The sequence below is a fragment of the Gadus chalcogrammus genome, chromosome 1 (genome assembly GCF_026213295.1).
Source record: "Gadus chalcogrammus isolate NIFS_2021 chromosome 1, NIFS_Gcha_1.0, whole genome shotgun sequence".
Taxonomy (NCBI): Eukaryota; Metazoa; Chordata; class Actinopteri; order Gadiformes; family Gadidae; genus Gadus; species Gadus chalcogrammus.
Genome location: NC_079412.1, coordinates 25,484,356 through 25,503,486, shown reverse-complemented (window position 1 = coordinate 25,503,486; position 19,131 = coordinate 25,484,356). Strand labels below are relative to the sequence as shown.

The window sequence follows — 19,131 nt, the reverse complement described above, 5'->3', positions numbered from 1 at the left end:
TGTGTGCTGAAAACATAACCTTACGTTGATACATTTGACAACAGACGTAAACTTACTGAGCGTAAACAGCTTGGTGAAGAACTTGAGCACCCGGTTGCAGAACTTGGCGGACAGGTTTTCATTGGCCGTCGCCATCATGATTTGGACGAGTTCCCCGCTAGTGGCACAAAGTGGCATCCAGGAAAAATGTCAGCGGGAACACAACCGTGGAACAGCATGAGAAGGAGGGCTATTGAACTGTGCGGTGAACAGTGCTACAGTGTGATGTGTGCTGTGAAGATACCTGAAGGAGAAGAATTCTTCCATGGCCTTGCGGACCTGGCTGTTCTCCAGCTGTTTTTCCAGGTACTGCAGGCATTCTTCCAGCACAGACTCATCCAGACCACTGGGACAGGAGCAAACAAACAAGAGTACATGAGGAAAGACCTTGATGAAAGCATATAGTTTAACATAATGTAGAACTACAACTTCAGGGCATTGGATATGTTGCTTGACATATATGACAAAAAAATTATTTTAATATAAACCATATTTATTTAGTGAGCTTAAATAAAAAAAAGGTATAAACTAATAGTGACCAGAAAATGATTAAACAGGGAATAGTTCCAATGTGGGCAGCACACTGAAGCCATTCCGGTCGGTGTCAGAGGGGTGGGCGATGGTGTTGTAGCATACCTGTTGGGGTCGGAGTGGTGGGCGATGATGTTGTAGCAGCCGGTGACCAGGCGCTGGTAGATGCGGGCCAGGAAGGCGTCCGACTCGGCGGGCCCCAGGATGCGCTCCAGCGAGGTGCTGCTGAGCTCGGCCACGCTCTCCGTGCTGCTCTCCAGCAGCAGGGGCAGCAGGGAGCGCTCCACGTGGGCGGGGTTCAGCTCCTCCGTGCTGGGGGGACGGAGACCACCACACGTCAAGGTCACTCCTACAGGCCTACAGGCCGAGAAGGCTTGGGTGGGAAATTAAACTGTGCCTTTTGTACATTGCCCTGCAATGAAGTGTCAGGGCGCAGTGCGACTTGAATGATTGGATCCAGAACTTTATTTGCCATTTCAGTACGTAAAAGGGGGTTTATCCTGATGCATACATTCAGGGGGAAATCTACAAAGAATGAAGAGGCTACAACAATAACCTAAGATATATATATCGGACACATGGAGCAGCATAGATATAAACAAGATGTGTTGCATGGTTTGTGTTTTGTTTTTGAGTAAAGAATTTTTTGTGAAAACAAATCGCTCGGAAAGTGTACAAGTAGGCTTTGGCCTTCTATATGAAAAGTGTAAGAGATGTTAGATGGGTTTGTCGACAAAGGAGCATTGTTACTTTAGTTACTATGGACAAAGGTGGACGAAGAGCACCGACTAGCAGGATCAAGAGTTCACTCACACAATCAGGTCCCCAGTGAGGCGCACCAGGGACAGCAGGATGTGCTTGAGGGAGGGGGCCAGAGCCAGGGACTGACAGCTCAGTGTGCCGAGGTGGGCTGCCTGGATGGCGCTGATGTAGCTCTCGGAGGGGATGGTGTCGTTGGCGAAGGCATTGCGCTGTGGAGGAGCGATTACAAGATGACCCATGAAATTCATTTTCTGTGGCACCAACAGTATGGTCAAGAGATCGGTAGTGTAGCAATTCGGGGCAGAAATGGATTGTACTTTTATCAAGGAATGGTCTTATATATTTAATATATTTTGAGTCAAGAAATGCATTGCGACCCTTTCATCACATCAGAAGATGTGATGAAGGGTAGTGGGCTTAAGTTAAACAGACGTCTACCAAATAAAACACAGGGGGTGAGAGCTGCATGCTTGTATCCTTAAATTACCTTCACAGAAATTCACTCAAATGTCTTTCCTACCAGACAAGCAAATACATAAACGCATACCCAAGAGCCGATGTTGGGGAACTCATTGGTGTGTATGTTGTTCCAGGTCTCACAGAGGGTCTGCACAGCCGACGGCAGGTTCTGCATAATAGTGTTGCCTGTGGAAGGACACAAAGTACGGAGGATCAGCAGAAGAACACTCCGGGCGTTGGCACGTTTCAAGCTGTTTTACATTTCCTTCCCCAGTCACCAGAACAACCCGAACACAGGCATTTGGTAAAGCCGTACCAAGGCACTAAAACGATGTGGGTTAAGTGACCGGCGAATGGCCTGCATCATCACTGTGGCTGCTGAAACGTACCGAGGGTGTTGGCCTTGCAGCGGGTGGAACCGATGGAGAGCACCGCAGCGTAACCCTGGAGCTTGGCGTCTGTCAGCTTGTTGTCTCCTTCCTCCGGGAGGCTCATCAGCAGGTAAGACCTGGGAAGAGACGGCACCCGATTAATACGCATCACGGTCTGGTGGCTTTAAACGTTGCTTTGTGTTCTCAACGCGGCTAGGCCATTTTGTCACCGTAAGTAAAACAATACCGTAATTTAGAAAAGAACGGTGTAAAATGGTACACTGTTGCCGGACTCCGAACACTACGAAACCGAGTGTTACTTTGACGTACACATTTATACTAAATCAGATATTCATTCTCTTCAAAAAAAAATAGAAACCTTACACTATGCAGTCCTATTGTCCAAGGTAAACTCAATAAGATAACCCCAGGTTTTCTTCACGTTTGTGCGTGTAGTTTCAGTGGGGCTCACCTGGTGAACGCCGTGTAAACGTCGATGAGCTGAAGGGTGGCGGGCAGCAAGTTTTTGGTGACCTGGGAGGACTGGTTGGCGTCCGTCTCCATGGCGACCTTGGACAGGTGGTCGTCCAGGGACACCTGGACCTTGGAGATGACGGCGTCCAGGGTGTAGATGGCCTGCAGGGAGAGCACCTGGTGCAGCGGCAGGATGGCGCTGGGGTCCACGGCGGAGAACGCAGAGATCTGTCCGCGACCGAGAGAGAGAGACATGTGATCAACCGAGACTCCTATGCTAGGAGGCCACACGCTGGGAAAGTGCGCGATGTTTTCCCCACGGTTACCTGTCTTGCGATGTATTCCTCCGCCAGTTCCACGTCATATTTGACCGTGCTGCACCTGGCTGCTGTCAGCTCAACCAGAGGGGAGGCCTGGTCCGCCTTCATCCCCTGCTTGACCAAGTGATCCTGAAGATAACGAACACAAGACACCAGGTCAGACACACCGAGTCCAGCACCTCCATGCACATGTCGACCACTTTACCCAAATAATGGGATGTATTACATTACTGAATCGCCATTCATTATTGGATTTAGGCATCGTTTTGTAACACATGCAAATAAGCCCTTTTGAACTACCGCCGTAGAGCAAAAAACTTTTATGCAATTGACGTGATTCGTGTCCATTAAAAGGTCTCTGAGGTGAGGCCAATAAGCAAACTACTGACCCAGGCCAGTACTAAAGCCCTTTTCTATTGTTTCATCTACTATTGTCCAGCTCCGGACCGACCTTGATCCATGTGACGTAGGTGGGCACGCGGAGGCGGGAGGACCAGCGGAGGGTGTGGAGAATGTCGCTCTCGCTGGGGTCGCTGCAGCCGCTCTTCAGCTGCTCCACGTAGGCCTTGGACGGGGGCAGCACCCCCAGGATCCTCCACAGGACCAGGAAGTAGTACTGCAGCGAGCAGGCCTCCTGGGCCGGACAACACACAGAGCTCAAGGTCAGAGGGTGGACCATTTCAAAATATGGTACCATTTTTTTTACAGAGCTTGATAGCAATATCCATTTCAACCCCAAAATAGACATTTTGGTGAAAAGGGAAATTTATAAAATCGTTAAAAAAAACAAAAAAAGGCACTGCTGTAATTTGTATGTAAAAGTATTTTACATGCAAGAGTATAGTTAAAGAAATGTGACACGTGTCATGTGAACACAACTTGTTAATAACCGTCACGTGCATTTCACCCTGTGCCATAGTGCGGTTCTGTAAACTTTGTGTGGACCAGGGTGTCAACGACACAGTGATGTCAGGGCTCTCACCATGGGTGTGATGGCTTTGTTTTCCTCTCTCCGGGCTGTGTCGAACTGAGAGCCGGCCGCCAGTAGAGAGATGAGAGAGGAATACAGCTCGTCGTATTTCACTGCGTTGTTGAACAGCTTCTCAAACACCTAGGAAGAAAACACAGCATCGAGTCTACAGGTATGTGCTTACACCCTTGTTTCAAATTCAATGAATAGGTAAGACATCTAACCGCTACTTGCTCCCTAATGACATGCAAATGAATTCACAGCAAGTGGCTTTGGATGAAAGCATCTGCTACATGACTAAAACAGTTTATGGTAATATATTTATAAAACCTGAAACATGACATAAAAATATTGAAAGAAACGAACAAAGAGTAAATAACTCTTAGAACAGTATGCCGGCGGCGACATAAATTCCCAACACGCGTGTCTAAGCAGCGGTGGTGTGACCTGTGACCTCCTGGAGACGGTGTCTCACCTTGCTGTCCAGTCGGCTGAGGTCGTCCTCAGAGGCATCAGGGGAGAGGATGCAGTAGAACTTGGGCTGTAGAGTCGCATCTGCAACCAGACAACAACGACAACAACGTCTTATTATATCTGACACTTTGGCTCAATCGCTTCTGGACTGGCTGCTGGGACGGCGCTGCCGGGGCTCTACCTGCAGAGCAGTGTTTGGACCAGTTCTCCTCCACCTCCTTGAAGCCGTAGTAGAGAGGGAGGCTGCCCCGCTTGCTTCCGTCCTGGGGCGAACCGGGGCCGGACGAGGGCGGGGTCAGGAGGTTGTACTGGACCTACGAACGACATCATGATTTGCCCTCATGAACAACGATAAATATGTGGATACAAATAACAGAATAGTCACTGTTAGCATTCAGAAGCTAAAGCAATTTGAATTTCCTGAAGAGATTACTCATCTGTAGAGAATACTCATATCTATAGGACTGGAAAATATTATAAATAGCCATGTGTTGCTCTTAGAATACCCCGATACATTCTTAGAGCAGGTATCCACTAGCGGGAACCAAACCCCTAATCCAGCATCCAGCCGTGGTGCTATAGCGGAGTTACTCGTCGTTTCCTGTTGTAGTTTGACTTGTAAGACTACCGAACCGCTCACTCTGGCCGGGTCCAGCCAACCCTCTACCAGTGTATCTAGACGGGGGCCTTCCGCCTCTCCTACCTGTTCAAACAGGTACACGGGTGTCTTGGAGTAGTGGTGCAGCATGTAGTCGAGGACTAGCAGCAGGCGGGCCAGGTTGAGGGGCACGGCCTTCAGCTGGGTCTCTCCGCTCTGGGCCACCTCGGCGATGGCCTGGGCCACCAGGGTGAGCACCATGTGGCGGCCTCCCTCCGACAGGTTGTGGAAGAGGAGCAGCAGCAGCTGCAGGTGCTCCACGTTGAGGTCCTCGTCGCCGGGGACGGAGCCCTGGATGGTGTGCTGCTTCAGGGTTCCCAGGAACCTGCAGGGGGGTCAGGGGAGCGGAGGGGAAGATACACGATGAGAACAATTGTTGCAATACTGTTGTGAGGCACCTCAGCACAATCACTCTATAACCAAAGCTACTTGGTGTATGTTCGGCGGCAGATGGAATATTGGACACAGAAAATACAACGAATCCAAGGAAGCAAATATATATATAAAAATAGATCAACTAATAACAAGTAAACATAGATTGCATTTGGTTGAGGATTTTTTTTTTTACGAATGATAAGGGAATAGAATGAGTATGTAGCTAACCGTTCCCAGACTTTGATGCACTCGGGCACGTCAGGCTCGCCCTGCAGGGTGGCTTTGTGCTGCCATATCAGGAGCAGCCTGGAGAGCACCGAAAGGGACTGGGGGTGGATGTACAGGGGCCAGGGGCCCTCCGAGAACGGGGCCACCCCCAGCTGTTGAAGCAGTATGCTCTGGGAAACACACACCGGAAGCATTTGTTGAGAATTGTACGATGGATGTGCAAAATGTAGAGCAGTGAGATCGGCTGCAGCTTTTTGGAGCAGCCACACGCTAACGTTAACATTGAATGTTAGGATATACTCTGAGCAAATGACCACTTCCTTTACCTGCAGGGCTGGAGATGGTAGGTCTGAGGTCACAAGTGTGTGGTTGAAGTGGTAGAGGGCCAGAGAAAACACTTCATCTGAGGAACCTGAAATGAAACACAGTGCACCTTATGAGTGAGGAAAGCGGACAGTCTCCGGCATCTGAGAGCGTCACTGGACAACAAATTTAGGATGTTGCTCATAAAATACAACACCATAATATTGTTGCCAAGTATAAATTTTACAGAGAAGGTATTACTAAAATTATTACTTTGCAGCATCACAGATGGACGACTTATATAGTTATACACATTAAAACTTTTATACAGAATTACAGCTGCATGTGTTTACACCTCTAATAATCTTTCATCTCTCTGTCCCAACTTAAACAAAGTCCATTACATTTAAGCGGTCCTCTTGTATAGGTGTCGATAAACTCCACTACACTGCTCAATTAAAGCTTGTACCCTCCCTGTAAATAGACACCATCGTGTCCCGTGTCTATAGGTCGTCTGTGTGGTTCCTCAACCCCTTTGCCTACCTTTCACGTCTTTGTCAACGTCCTTGATGATGCTGGCCAGCGTGGCCATGTGCTGCTCCGTCAGGGACACACTCAGGTAGTTGCGGATGAAGTTGTTCCTGGACTTGAGCATTGAGGTGGTGATGAAGTTCAGGATGCTGGAGGCAAGGCCGAGGAACTAGGAGACAAGGAAGAACAATCCTTGTTTCCAAATGTAAAAAACTATGCATCGGGGGAAGGCAAAACTCACAAACAACTATATTACACGGAACAAATGATGAAATGAAAACATTGATATAAAATCAATGTATTTAAACAAGCAGCTCACCAGCTCTGGGTCTTTGCGGCCCGCCAGGATGTTGCCGTTCTCGCTCGGGTTGTGCTTGCTGGGGCTCTTCAGACGGGGAGAGGTCTCCAGGGGTGGGGGTGGTGGAGGAGGTGGAGGCGCCACCTTCTCTTTGGAGGGGGAGATCGTCTCCTCAAACCAAAGGCCCAAGATGGGCTCACTGTCATCGTCTGGAAGGACACACTGGATGTTTAGCGCGTTACGCTTCAAGGCAGGGACGGCGTGGTGTATACACACGTGCCAAGAATACAAAATCAATACATGGCGTAGGTTCGGTGGCTGAGGTGACATCAAAATGCAGGTAGTATCAGCGTTCAAGCTAGATTGGGACACCTATAAATGTTGTGCAGATGGCAGCTGGACAAGAGCAAGAAGACCACCATTACTAGTGAAGAAACAAAAAGCAATGCAGGAAGGTGATCGATGCAATGGCTACCGTCGGCTTCATATATACCGCTGAGCTGACCCATGAAAACAGGAATTATAGTAACTAAGTTGTAAATTTAAAAATGACAACTAAATGTGATTTGTTAAATGCATTAAATACTCAAACAAAATGTTAAAGTTATGGGTGAAAATTACAGTAGTTGCCAACCGAGAAGACGGTATGTTCATCTGCTAACTCATATTAGCTCACAGCCAATTCTGTTCTTTCCACCTACAAGATTCTACAAATCTTTTGACTCTTGGTTTAAATTAACAGCCCAAAACATTAGCGGTCATTGGCACTGGCAAATGTGCAGTCAATGTACCAAGTTACTTACACCTAATAGTAAGATAAGGGGACATAATAGATCAGATGACCTCCACTTTGTATGACTTGGTTATTAAAAGATCTGAATCTAACAGGGCACTAGGCGAAAGTTATCCCATAGGGAATATCAGTTTAAGTTGATATTCACATCTGCATGCATAACAAGAGAACCATAGCTCATTGGGTGAAGGCAAGGCGGGGCATAGTGAATACAACCTAAGCCTTTAGTCTTACAAGCATAACAGGAACATATTGTAGTTAAAGGATAATACCAGTGTATACGGCCATGGGTTCCAATGTCAGTCGTCAACATGACCGTTGTAGCCAAAGAAGTGTGTTTACTAGTATCGGATAGATTACCATCTCAAACACATTTCAATAAGATATCGGAGATACTGAAGCAGTATGCATGTTAAGCGTCGACACTGCAAAGTGCAGGGATACCCCACCTCTGAACGTCAGAATGGGGTTCAGTCTAAATCTAATCTTTCAGCAAAGACAAGATGTTATATCCATCGACACCACTGGTATTATCCTTTACACTAGTCAGAGCCAGAGACAAACACTTTAGCCCAAGTCAATTAATTAGGATAGTTTGAGGGTTTGGACAAAGCGTTCCTCTGTGGCTCTGTTATGTTGTACAGGTGACAAGCCCCAGCTCAAGAGCCTACGTTTTGTGTGACATACAACGACAACAGAAACAACATCAACAAAGTTAGGTCTAGGACAGTGATGCGGACACCAAGGTCTGGGTAAGCCCACCCACCCCCACGAGGACAGAGAACTGCTGACCTGAGACACAAGCTGCACTTGGGTTCTCCTGTCTTCTCTCTGCTGAAACAGCACAACACTGTCAACTACACTGGCATCGTGCAACGGAAGCAGCACAGTTTGGATTAGTGGGCGCTAGGATGGTCTTTGTGTGCGGATGTAGACATGTGGGGGGGGGGGGGGGGGGGGGGGGGCACTTACAATTGCTGCCTCAGGGGGATAACTTTACTGACCTGATACTAGACTGGTCTGAATTGGCTGCAGAGTTCTGCCAAAAGGACCTGACACTGGTATAAACAGCACAACGTTTTTAAACCCTTCCTGTACACAACTCAGACCTGATGCTAGTTCTTTGAGGGGTTAAACACACAAACACACAGGGGTGCTGCTTGATTATACATAGAGGTCTATAAACCAGTGTCTTTGTAGGCTTTTTTCTAACTGCAGCCTGTCCATTGTTTTAATGGTGATGTTGGTGGCAATTTAAGTAGCTGAACAAACTCATCTTTGCATGTGCATTTCAAATGGCCAAATCAAATCTAGGATGTCATGGCATGCCGTCAGCAGCATGAAGCTTATACAAATATGCATAAATAATATATGGAATTGTATTAATTGTGCTAATCAACAACACAAAATGTAAAACGGTTGCAGCAATATGGCAGCAAACTAAATATCACCAAAATGTTCACATGTACTGTTGAAACGTCCTGTTTATATGATTACTCTCAAGTGATCAATGAGGAGTAACAGAAAGAGTAAAGAAGGAATGCTGTGAACAGCGAATAACACCCCAATATTGTATGGATTAACATAGGAATCTGAAATCAAGGGAAACTTGTCCCAAGAGAAGCAATCAGTCCTATGCAAAGTGATGAAAAAAATACCAGCGCTACGTGTTTTTTTTTCCAGTAAAAAAATATTATTCCATAAATCTTTTGCTACAATTATGAACTGAAATCTGTTCTCTTTGTGCAGGGTATTAAGTAATTACATTAACAACAACATCGGAAGACTAAACAAACCAATCCTAGATCTGCAGAGACTTGTTATTCTACGGCCTGGTGAGAGCCCCAGTAAAGTACAATGTACCTTGGCTGCTGTCCTCCTCCGTACTGCTGAAGTCGTCCTCGTAGAAGGTGTTGGAGTCTGTGGAGGCGCTTGCGTCGCTGCTGACGGAGCCCTTCCTCTGACGCTGGAGCACGCACGCCTGCAGGTCAATCGACACCCGGTTGTATCAGTGAGCGAGGTGAATAGCATCAGCTTGCTCATTAAAAAATGGGATTTCCCCAAAGATGTCTTTGTAAATCGCTTTGGATAAAAGTGCTGCTAAACAAGTAAATATGATGGCAAAATGGAATTTGTAAAAAACCTGTTGATACTAGCAATGTTATTATAGTTTCATCTTTTATCTTCACGAAACTAAGATATTACTATCAGTACGTTACATACATCAGTTAAGGTGTTGAGCATATAGGTTATCCCCAATCACGGATAAAATCGGACTTGCTCTAAAAAACGAAACATCAACACACTTTGCATAGATTTAAGACTTTTGGACATAGGGCACACCAGGGCTAGGAGTGAGCTAGGAGTCCACACCTTCTTGTAGGAGGTTGAGAGCAGGGTGAAGAGCAGGTTGGTCAGCGGCACAGAGTCAATGAGCCTCTGGACTCTCTGGATGGATGTGCTCTGAGCCATGATGTTGAGCTCTGCTGGGGGCCCGTCGCTGGCCCAGGCCTGTCGTCCAGGTGCATTAGAAACGTCACGTGTTAAATAAGTCATTGTGGGGGGAAAAACGTTTGTGTTGAACTTGTAGGCTAGGACTGATCAAACAATATTATTATTCATAGAGACATTTGTTAATTTGTAAAATTGGAATCCTCAATATACATCACTCAATTTATAAAATAAAAGGCAGACAATATTGTAAAGAAAATGAAACTCATGAAGTCAACAGACTGACCAGCGGATGGCTGTCACATGCTTTGCAGCCTCCCGTTCCCGATCACCAATCAAATTAAGTTACGCTTTCCTCAACAGCAGTAACACTCTTAGGTTTCATTTTCATTTCCTCTGAACTCCCAGTTTCACAGCAACACAGCAACATATTCAGCGTGCAGTACGACTCAGAACCACGGGGGGCACTTCAACATGCAGAAGGACTCACGGTTTGTGTGGTGGGTCTTACCCGGTGAAGGGCTTCCACCTGGAGGTCTTGGAACAGGGAGGTAAGTAGTTTGATGGCGTGGTTGGCCAGGATGACGGAAAGGACTCCAAACCCTTGGTGCCTTGAGGAAAGAAATTAAAGACATTTACAAAAAAAAAAGATAATCTGCATAGAATACAAAGCAATAGGCCATCGACATGTTGAAACAGGACATAATGTGATTACAGTAGCTTACTTGGAAAACCTCAGAAAAGTAAAGACATTTACTAAACTGAAGAATAAACCCCAAAGAACAAGGAGCTCAAATTTCAGTTGGTTTTTGTTGCACGACCCAAAAAGCAAATATAATGATATTGTGTATCGACACCCCATGTGCTTTGGGCTAAAGAATAAAAACGGCGTTTAAGCAGGGCAGCAGGCGGGCATGACAGCGTCGTGCCAACGCGTACCCTTTGCCGGGGCCCAGTTTGGGCGAGCCCGCGCCTTCCTTGGTGCGCGCGGCGATGTCCCTCACGCGCAGTGCGGCCAGCGGGTCCTTCTCCTTGCCCTTGTCGGCCAGGGCGGTGGGGCTCAGGTTGAGGATCAGGTACAGGCTGTTCAGCAGGCACCAGGCTCCCAGCAGCTGGAAGTTCTGGTAGTGCTGCGGCCGGACACAGAATGGACATCGATTATCAATGGTCCTGTACTGATATAAGTATCAAAACAATTATAATTGAAGAAATGCATCGTCCAATCACTATTTAAGCGTAATAGAAATATTAAAAATATATATATTTTTATAAATTCATGTATATGCTCATCACATCTTGGTTGTATACAAAGGTCCTCACCTCTCCTCCAGCTCTGCGAGAGTTGCTGATGGCCTGTCCAATCATTTCATAGATCTCCAACTGTTTTGAAACACAAGAATGGTTTTCCTCGTTAAATTAGAACACCACTGAATACTTCCTCTCACTGTCGTCACGCCATGCATTAGTGGTCCTACTCACACATTTCTGCACGATGGTGGCAGCGTCGTTCTCGTAGTCTTCCTCTTTACTGCCGGTGGAGGCTGAGCGGAGTTGCAGGCCGCTGCCCACCTGCAGGATTGCCATGCAGGTAGCCACACTCACACCTGGGGCACAGTAGTACCATCATTTGACAAACTCCAAACGTGCAAAATAGGAAAAAGACAATATTATGTATATTCGATTATCTCGATTAGCTTTGCAATTAACCAACCAATAACTCCAGGATGACATGCACATGGCCCCTTGTTAAAGTGATAACCTCCAAAGAATCCTTGTTTAACTTAACATCAATGTCAGGTTAGATGATTTAATTCTACGGTGACACTTTGTATAATGCATCTATCACATTGACCCTACCAGCATAGAGACAGCTCAGGGCCAGCACGGTCATATCCAGTAGCCTGCCGGGCGTCAGGGGCTCCAGGACGGGAAGGGAGAGTGTGTCCAGGGCCATCGTCACGTCAATGACTAAAGAATGAAACCTGTACCAGAGGGAGGGAGCCGAACGCAGGTGAGCCGAGCGCCACTTGCAGACACGACGCTACCGTTACTCACACCGTCTCTCTTCGAACGATCGGAACTGGAACAGGGCTGCTGTCACCTTATTCTTACCATTTCATGATTCGTGTACATGCGGATTGGAGAATGTAGTGATATCTCAGTACATTGTTATGCCCTAATAACAATACAATGAATAAGTCCCCCTGGTTCACTGGTTCATTGGCATTACATTGAAAAGTAGTAAACAATTGTTGATGTAAAATGTCACGCAACATTTAACATTCTTTTGTTTCGATAATGCCGCAAAACTCCAGAGAATGGGGAGACTCCACTGAAAGAGGGAGAGAGGCTTACCCGTTGCGAACGGCGGTGGCGTCGGCCACCGTGGCGGGCATGATGAAGAAGGAGTTGGCTGATACAGCATCCTGGAAGCGGTTGATGTAGCGGAGGAAGTAGGGCAGGTTGAGGCACACCCGCAGCAGCTTCTCTGACCCACCTACAAGAAGCAGAACCACGCTGAACCAACCAACCATCCCAAACTCAAGCACCTTTCTGAATAATAAGGAATTTTGCAGTTTGTAGTATATAACATTTCCTTGAAAGATCATTTCTCACCTAGTTCCTGTAAACTGGACACATTCTGAGAGACAAAGGCGTTCTTCATTTTGGCCTGGATGGCCTGATCTGTCGTCATTTGCTCGTCACAGTCGCTCTCGGCCTACATGGAAAGAGACGTTTCGTTTAAAGAGGAATTAATACGGGATCCTTCTACCGACAAGCGAGGCAGTAGAAGCTAACCGGGGGATGGTCAGAGGGTTTACCTGCGTGTGTGACGCCGACGGAGAGGACAGCAGGGTCGTCAGGTCCGGGTTAAAAAACTGAAGTCAGTTGGTTGAAAAAGTTCATTTGCACTTCCTTGTGCCGGAGCTCTGGATTCAGGACACTGGGAAGCTCCTTCTGGTCCTCCACTGTGTGATTAAGGTGAATCATTAGAATGACTTAATGAGTACTACTTACCCATCCTCGGATTCAATCATTCAATTATATATTTATTGTCCAATCACAGCCGACATTGAGGTTTAACATTGAAAGTAGTCAAGCTTTTTCAACCAATGCCTAAACATAAAATATCGAATTATCTCTGACATCGGTGTTGGTCTGAGTCAAGCCTCTAAATGCCACTGCAGAGGCTATTGGAACAGGACCGCTGGGTATCGCTTGCCAAACAAGATACCAATCCAAACACAGACGCCATCCGACGGGGCAGACTTGGGCTGGGATGCCATGCACTCACCGTCTGATAGGGTCTTGACAGTTTGAGGCAACTTGGCAGACTTCATCATTGCAGTGAAAGTTATGATCTCTGTGCGGTCTAGTCTGCTGCAGCCTGTGCAGAGTCCTTTTATCAGGAGGATCAGGTGTTTCTAGTGGGGAGGGATGAAAGAGATTTACTTCTGAGAAATCTGAAAATAATAATGCAACCCAAGCGATAACAAACAAGTAATGTACGTTTTTGTCACTATGTCGTATTTTTTTAGTGTACATATTTCTCTTCAACCATTTTTAAGTGACAATTCAGAAAAAAAGGGTGACAAGATAATCAAAATTTTGTGCGGCACAAATAGTTGATAGTAGGTGTCCTTTCGTTCCTCAGCAGTTGGTCTTACCTGCGAAACTGCGCATGCTTCGTCTGGGTTCTCCAGCCGCAGCAGAGAGAATTCGATCAGAACTTTACATGCTGAGGCTACTGACTGCAGCTGGTTCCTTGGTACTACAAAAAAAAGGCAGAGGCGGATTAGGTCAACAATGGTGCACATTTGCCTGGAGTAAAAGACACCACGCTATCAAGAGGGAACTTAAAAAGATCACAGAATCATGATAGTTGACATACGTTTATTTGGTTGCACATGTATTTCATTGGGTGGATTTGAAGTGTGATTTGTTTGTATTTTATATTCGATTAATCCTTTAGTGGCCAGAGTGGCCTTCAAAACATACAGGATTCAATATGGACATAGTGTGTGACCCTCGTCCAGCCCCATATGACTGAGTAATGAGTATGGACATAACTTTGTCTGCAAGTAGCCACGTTGCTGCATAAAGCCAGCAAGAGAGACGATGACTTACTTTGTCCACACACTGTGGTGATGTAATGTGCCGAGAGGGCCACGAATGATGAGTAGAATGGCTCATACTGTTTGTCATGGTGAAGAATCTCTGATTCACTGCAAATTAAGGTAAAACACATTGTTATAGACATGTTTATTAATATGACGAGCGAGACGTGGACTGAGAGGGAGAAAGAAAGAAACACAGACATGGATTAAAACTGCCAGTGGTTCAACTTGAGAAACTATGCAAAACGTCTGGTATTTAGGTCATACCACGCCAAGCATTGTTAAAGTGCCCCATCAATCATAAATAGAAACACAGCTGGGAAATCTTGATTTTATAAAAGAAAGGTAAAAGGTAAAATATGCTCGATTTGCATTTTCAAGCCAGCTCTAGTCAAAACATTGCAGAAGAGGCGCTGCTCCTCATCCCTCCTTCTCAGAACCTTACCCACCCTCAAAAACCTCTACGCTGTTGTAGAGCAAATTTGCATTTGCTTCCTGTAAACCTAAAATTACTGTCTAGTCTACACAGCAATGAGAGTTAATGCACATTTCAAAACACGCATATTGTACCAGCAAAATGCAACATCTGCCATATATAAATGCCATGTTGACTACGTTCTACCCTGCCCTCTATTTTTGTTTACTTCAGCCCTAAATGCAAACTCGCTCACAAGAAGTTTGGCCCATATACTACAGTAAGCTTCTTTTCCTCCGGTCCCAGACAGTGCAAGCTAAATCAGCATTGAAGGCTCCCAGCTACATTCGCTCTGTGATGCGGACCTACACACACAGCAGACTAGACGCATGCTGCAAGAAGAGATAAGAATGTGTGAACTCTTTATGCCTTCTTAGAGAATGGTGTACTACAAACATTATGGGAACTATAATATAACACTTTTTGACATATCCACTGAAGGTTAGCGACAGGCAACAAGAATATCTGGATAATGCAGGCAACGTAGGCTTCCACCTTTGCCCCCAAGAAAAATAACAAATCATGACTACAACGGCTGCCATGCTTGCGTCGATCTTATGGACGAAAACACCACAGCCCCAGATCAAAACAGGCCTGCGGCATATCGGGTTGTGGTGGCTCAAACAACCCGGGGGCTAATGTGACACCACCAGGCAGGAAAATAAGGGCAACTTGGATCAAGTTTACGGGCTCAAATTTCATTAATTGCCAACAGGTTAGAGGAACATGCCATACATCATTTAATATGTATTGGACCATTTCAAAACCTGGGTGAGGCTGCTGTCACACCTGAGCTGTTTGGTCCATCTTAGTCTAGCACTGGAGCGTTTCCCCCCATGGCACGGTTTGTTTAGGGAGATGTGAACGCCAATCCTACATTGTTTCAGACCTAACGGTCTGCTATCAAACGGGGGGGGGGGGGGGGGGTGGGGAGTCGGGACTGCCTGCTTTCAAGTGAACTTTGGTTCGGTTTGCTTTAGGTGTAAACGTGATCCAACCCAACAATGAGAAGTGAACTAAAACACAAGACCTTGTGAGTTGAATCTACACTTTTACTGCCAACTGGAAATAATAAAACCTTCAGCCAGGTATACGTGAACTTGCCCCAGATTAAAAAGAGTTTGTCAGATGTGATGGAATAATGAGGTGAAAGCACACAAAACATGTTCGGACGACTATCTAAAGCAATGCTTGTGGTCATTGTTCACAAAACACTGACATTAAATTATTCAGTGACTGCATGGGTCGCAGCGGGACATGTGTGTTTACAATGTTTGGTTAGCCTAACAAAGTCAAGTGTGAACGCTAATGATTTGCAACTTCCCCGAACTCAAGGTGTGAAAACACCCTTTAGCCTTATTTTTTCCTCTTTGACCGGACCATGGTGTAACATCAAAATGGAAATGAATTTCATCATGGAGTACACGTTGGGATCTAGTAGGGGTGTAACGGTACACGTATTTGTACCGAACCGTCACGGTACAGGCACTTCGGTGCGGTTACAGAGGTTTACCGCGGTTCGATACATGTGGCGTACATAACGTTAATATGGTGAATGTAACGGCTTGCTTTGCAATACGGAATTTAAAACTTGAAGTCGGGTTCCACCCGGACGGTTTAGCCAAAGTAATGTAGCCGACCCTGGGACAGTTAAATAGTTTGCGTGTTATGTGTTGCCTTATATTTCGTTGTCCGTTATGCAGTTGTTCTATGTGCATGTATGTAATGTTCTTCTTGTCAATCAGCGTGGGGGCGAATCATTAGGGTCCGCTGGGGGAGGGCCTTGGAGCACAGGAGGGTGGGGGCCTGCACGAGGGAGACCGTGTTGGGGGTTGCCGGGGTAACCGGGGTTTGTTTTGGGTCGGTTTTCTGCCCGTTGGTTATGACGTACGGGTTTCAGTGACCTGTTTTTTTTTTTTTTAACTAAGGACTCGAAATCATTATGTCACCGGCGAGGTCACTACATTGGTGTCAGAAGTGAAACTATATTATTTATTTTTTCCGGTCTGCTGTGCTCGGCGAGTCGGCTACTCCGACTCCGTAATCCCTTCAGCAGCTCTCCGTCGGGATGTCGGATACGCAATGCCGCCCGATATATCTTATACAGCATGTATGTTACAAACCATTTAAGCAGTGTTGTAAATACACTTCCAAAGCTTTTCAATCATTATTATGGTGTTTTATTGGTCCTGGTGCAAAGTAAACAATGTACAAAGTAATTAAGGTACAAAGTCAAACCGACAGAAGGTGATTCAGGAACTGATTTTTGTTAGAGGACCAATCACAGCCCTTGCGTCTCGTTGCGTCGACCAATAGGTCCATGGTTTCGACGCATAGTTAAAAATATTGGATGTGCACGGTAAGCTACGGAGAGGGTCTCCGACAGGCTGTTCGGCAATGGATAGGGATCCCTGTGTCTTCTTACAGCACTTTAACATGCACACGCATTTGAAAAGGCGCCATCCATGGTGTACTATCACCGTTGCTGTGAAAAAAAAAGCGAGCTGTACCAACCCAGCTCACTGGGAATTCAGAAAATGAAATGCCATAACCAAAGTTTATTGGTGTTTTCATTGCCGCTTTTTTTTTTTTTTTTTTAATTCCCCTTAACTATTAACCGTCACAGTATCGTACCGTACGTGATCTTAAAAACCGAGGTACGTACCGAACCGTGACTTTTGTGTACCGTTACACCCCTAGGATCTAGCCTATGGAAAATGGTTAACTACCATATATATATTAACCAAGTATGTAATTTAGTCAATTCAATTTCAGGTAACATTTAGGCATCATCAGGATATTTACAGTCCAGGCTGTATTTTCTGTGTAATGGTTTCATGGTTTTAAAGTTTGGCACATATAACACATACCAAAATAAGAGTGGAATGTTAACCTCTTAGCCAAATGTGAACATTAACCCAGTTCCCGCTTTTAATAACTTCCGGAAAATGTACATTAGACCACAAAGTGACAAATAGTGAGTTTCTAAAGGTAGCACTCACATCAAGTCACCATCTCCAATCATTTCTCTCTGTAGAGGACTGGATACCAAATAACATAATTCTAGAGACATGATCGCTTTTAGAAAATTGTCAACAGTCTTGTTATAATTTGGTACGTCTTCTCCAGAGCCCCCTGCCAACATGTTTTGCAGTAAACTTTTTGAAGAATATATCTGGTAAGCACCATTTACTATGAATGTTTTGACTAATGAGGGCCCTTTCATCAGAATTCCAATGAGGTGTTGTTACAGTGCACAACAACATGCATATTAATTTATTCTTACTCAACAAAATTATAGGGTTTAGGTTCAATAGGACCATTATTTTCCTTAAATACAGACTTTTATAATATAGAGCTTCCTATTGTTACGATGAAGTGGAAACAGCATCTGGCCAGAAGACAACGTAATTCATTACAAATCTGTAAACAATGGAACAAGTCTCACCAACTAACGATTTCAACAAACAACGTATAGTTACACGCAAACGACTGGTATACATGCTGCCAAAAACTTCTAAACGCAATTGTTTCAATGTGCGCTTAATAAATAAATATAGTTACAGCCTGCGGCTCGTGACCCGCCCCCTTTACAGTAATTATGAAGTATATAACAAATTGATACAGTATATACAAGACAACTCCTCCAAGTTAGCCCGACACACCCTCCAAAATGTATGGACAGGCTTGTAGTCCCCCTTTATACCACCTCATTAGTTATGAGGGAACTACACCTACATGATCCGTCTAGTACATGATCGGTCCAGTCACACAACGAGTCAAACCAGCTGCCATGGGAGCTAGCAGAACAGTGTCATGCTTGACAGGCCCCCACGATCACATGAACCAATACCAATAATAAACAAAATCCGGCCCATTACAATTAACCCACAGACACTGTCTCATGGTCAGCTGCTAGGATACATCTTGAAGCTCCACGGACGCTGGCCAGACAGGTCTCCAGGCAGCTAGCCTGTTGGTCATGTTGGCGTTAGCTAGCTCATGATAAAGCATATTTTCACCTGAGACAACGTTGAGTACACATAATAATCTAACAACGCGTTACCAATATGCTGGCCATGCTGTACAAATGCTAGCCATGTCTCGTGCGTTATGTTTTGCTTGCCCTTTTAAGTGCGTAATGCACATGACACACAAGTTACGCTAGCTTTGGAGCTAACGTCAAGCCAGTGAGTCGGGGTCAATGTAAACGGCACTGTAGTGTAGCTGGGGAAATGTGTAGCCGCTAACCCGCTAGCACTGTACCTGGGCTAGCGGGCTAGCGAGGTTAGCAGAGCGGTGGAGCCCGCGGTGGACATGGCCATTATCTGCGTCAACAGAGAGACAATAGTCCTTGACACATAAACGGTTACCTGTTGATAATAGAGCCCAACGAGTGTGGGGTAGCTCCTTCGTCTTCAAAAGCGGTGTAAGAAGCCGATAAAAGCGGTCGTACTGCCGCTGTCCATTCGTTCTCCCCATCTTCTCCGCTCGACGCCAT

The 19,131-nt window shown here is 45.7% G+C and overlaps 1 protein-coding gene across 1 annotated transcript in view; it reads right to left on the bottom strand.

Moving 5' to 3' along the window:
• Window positions 1-19,131, bottom strand: part of LOC130388811 (E3 ubiquitin-protein ligase UBR4-like) — a 56,434-nt gene extending 37,303 nt beyond the window's left edge. Inside the window, 32 exon segments of the mRNA XM_056598356.1 lie at window positions 57-157; window positions 284-385; window positions 676-882; window positions 1,384-1,541; window positions 1,880-1,977; window positions 2,181-2,299; window positions 2,635-2,864; window positions 2,963-3,085; window positions 3,408-3,590; window positions 3,939-4,067; window positions 4,402-4,481; window positions 4,582-4,714; window positions 5,104-5,383; window positions 5,662-5,831; window positions 5,988-6,073; window positions 6,508-6,664; window positions 6,815-7,002; window positions 9,450-9,567; window positions 9,960-10,097; window positions 10,549-10,648; window positions 10,977-11,167; window positions 11,358-11,417; window positions 11,517-11,641; window positions 11,895-12,019; window positions 12,393-12,534; window positions 12,654-12,756; window positions 12,860-12,913; window positions 12,915-13,006; window positions 13,333-13,462; window positions 13,706-13,809; window positions 14,166-14,263; window positions 19,004-19,131. Of these exon segments, the coding sequence (XP_056454331.1) occupies window positions 57-157; window positions 284-385; window positions 676-882; window positions 1,384-1,541; window positions 1,880-1,977; window positions 2,181-2,299; window positions 2,635-2,864; window positions 2,963-3,085; window positions 3,408-3,590; window positions 3,939-4,067; window positions 4,402-4,481; window positions 4,582-4,714; window positions 5,104-5,383; window positions 5,662-5,831; window positions 5,988-6,073; window positions 6,508-6,664; window positions 6,815-7,002; window positions 9,450-9,567; window positions 9,960-10,097; window positions 10,549-10,648; window positions 10,977-11,167; window positions 11,358-11,417; window positions 11,517-11,641; window positions 11,895-12,019; window positions 12,393-12,534; window positions 12,654-12,756; window positions 12,860-12,913; window positions 12,915-13,006; window positions 13,333-13,462; window positions 13,706-13,809; window positions 14,166-14,263; window positions 19,004-19,131 (4,252 nt within the window).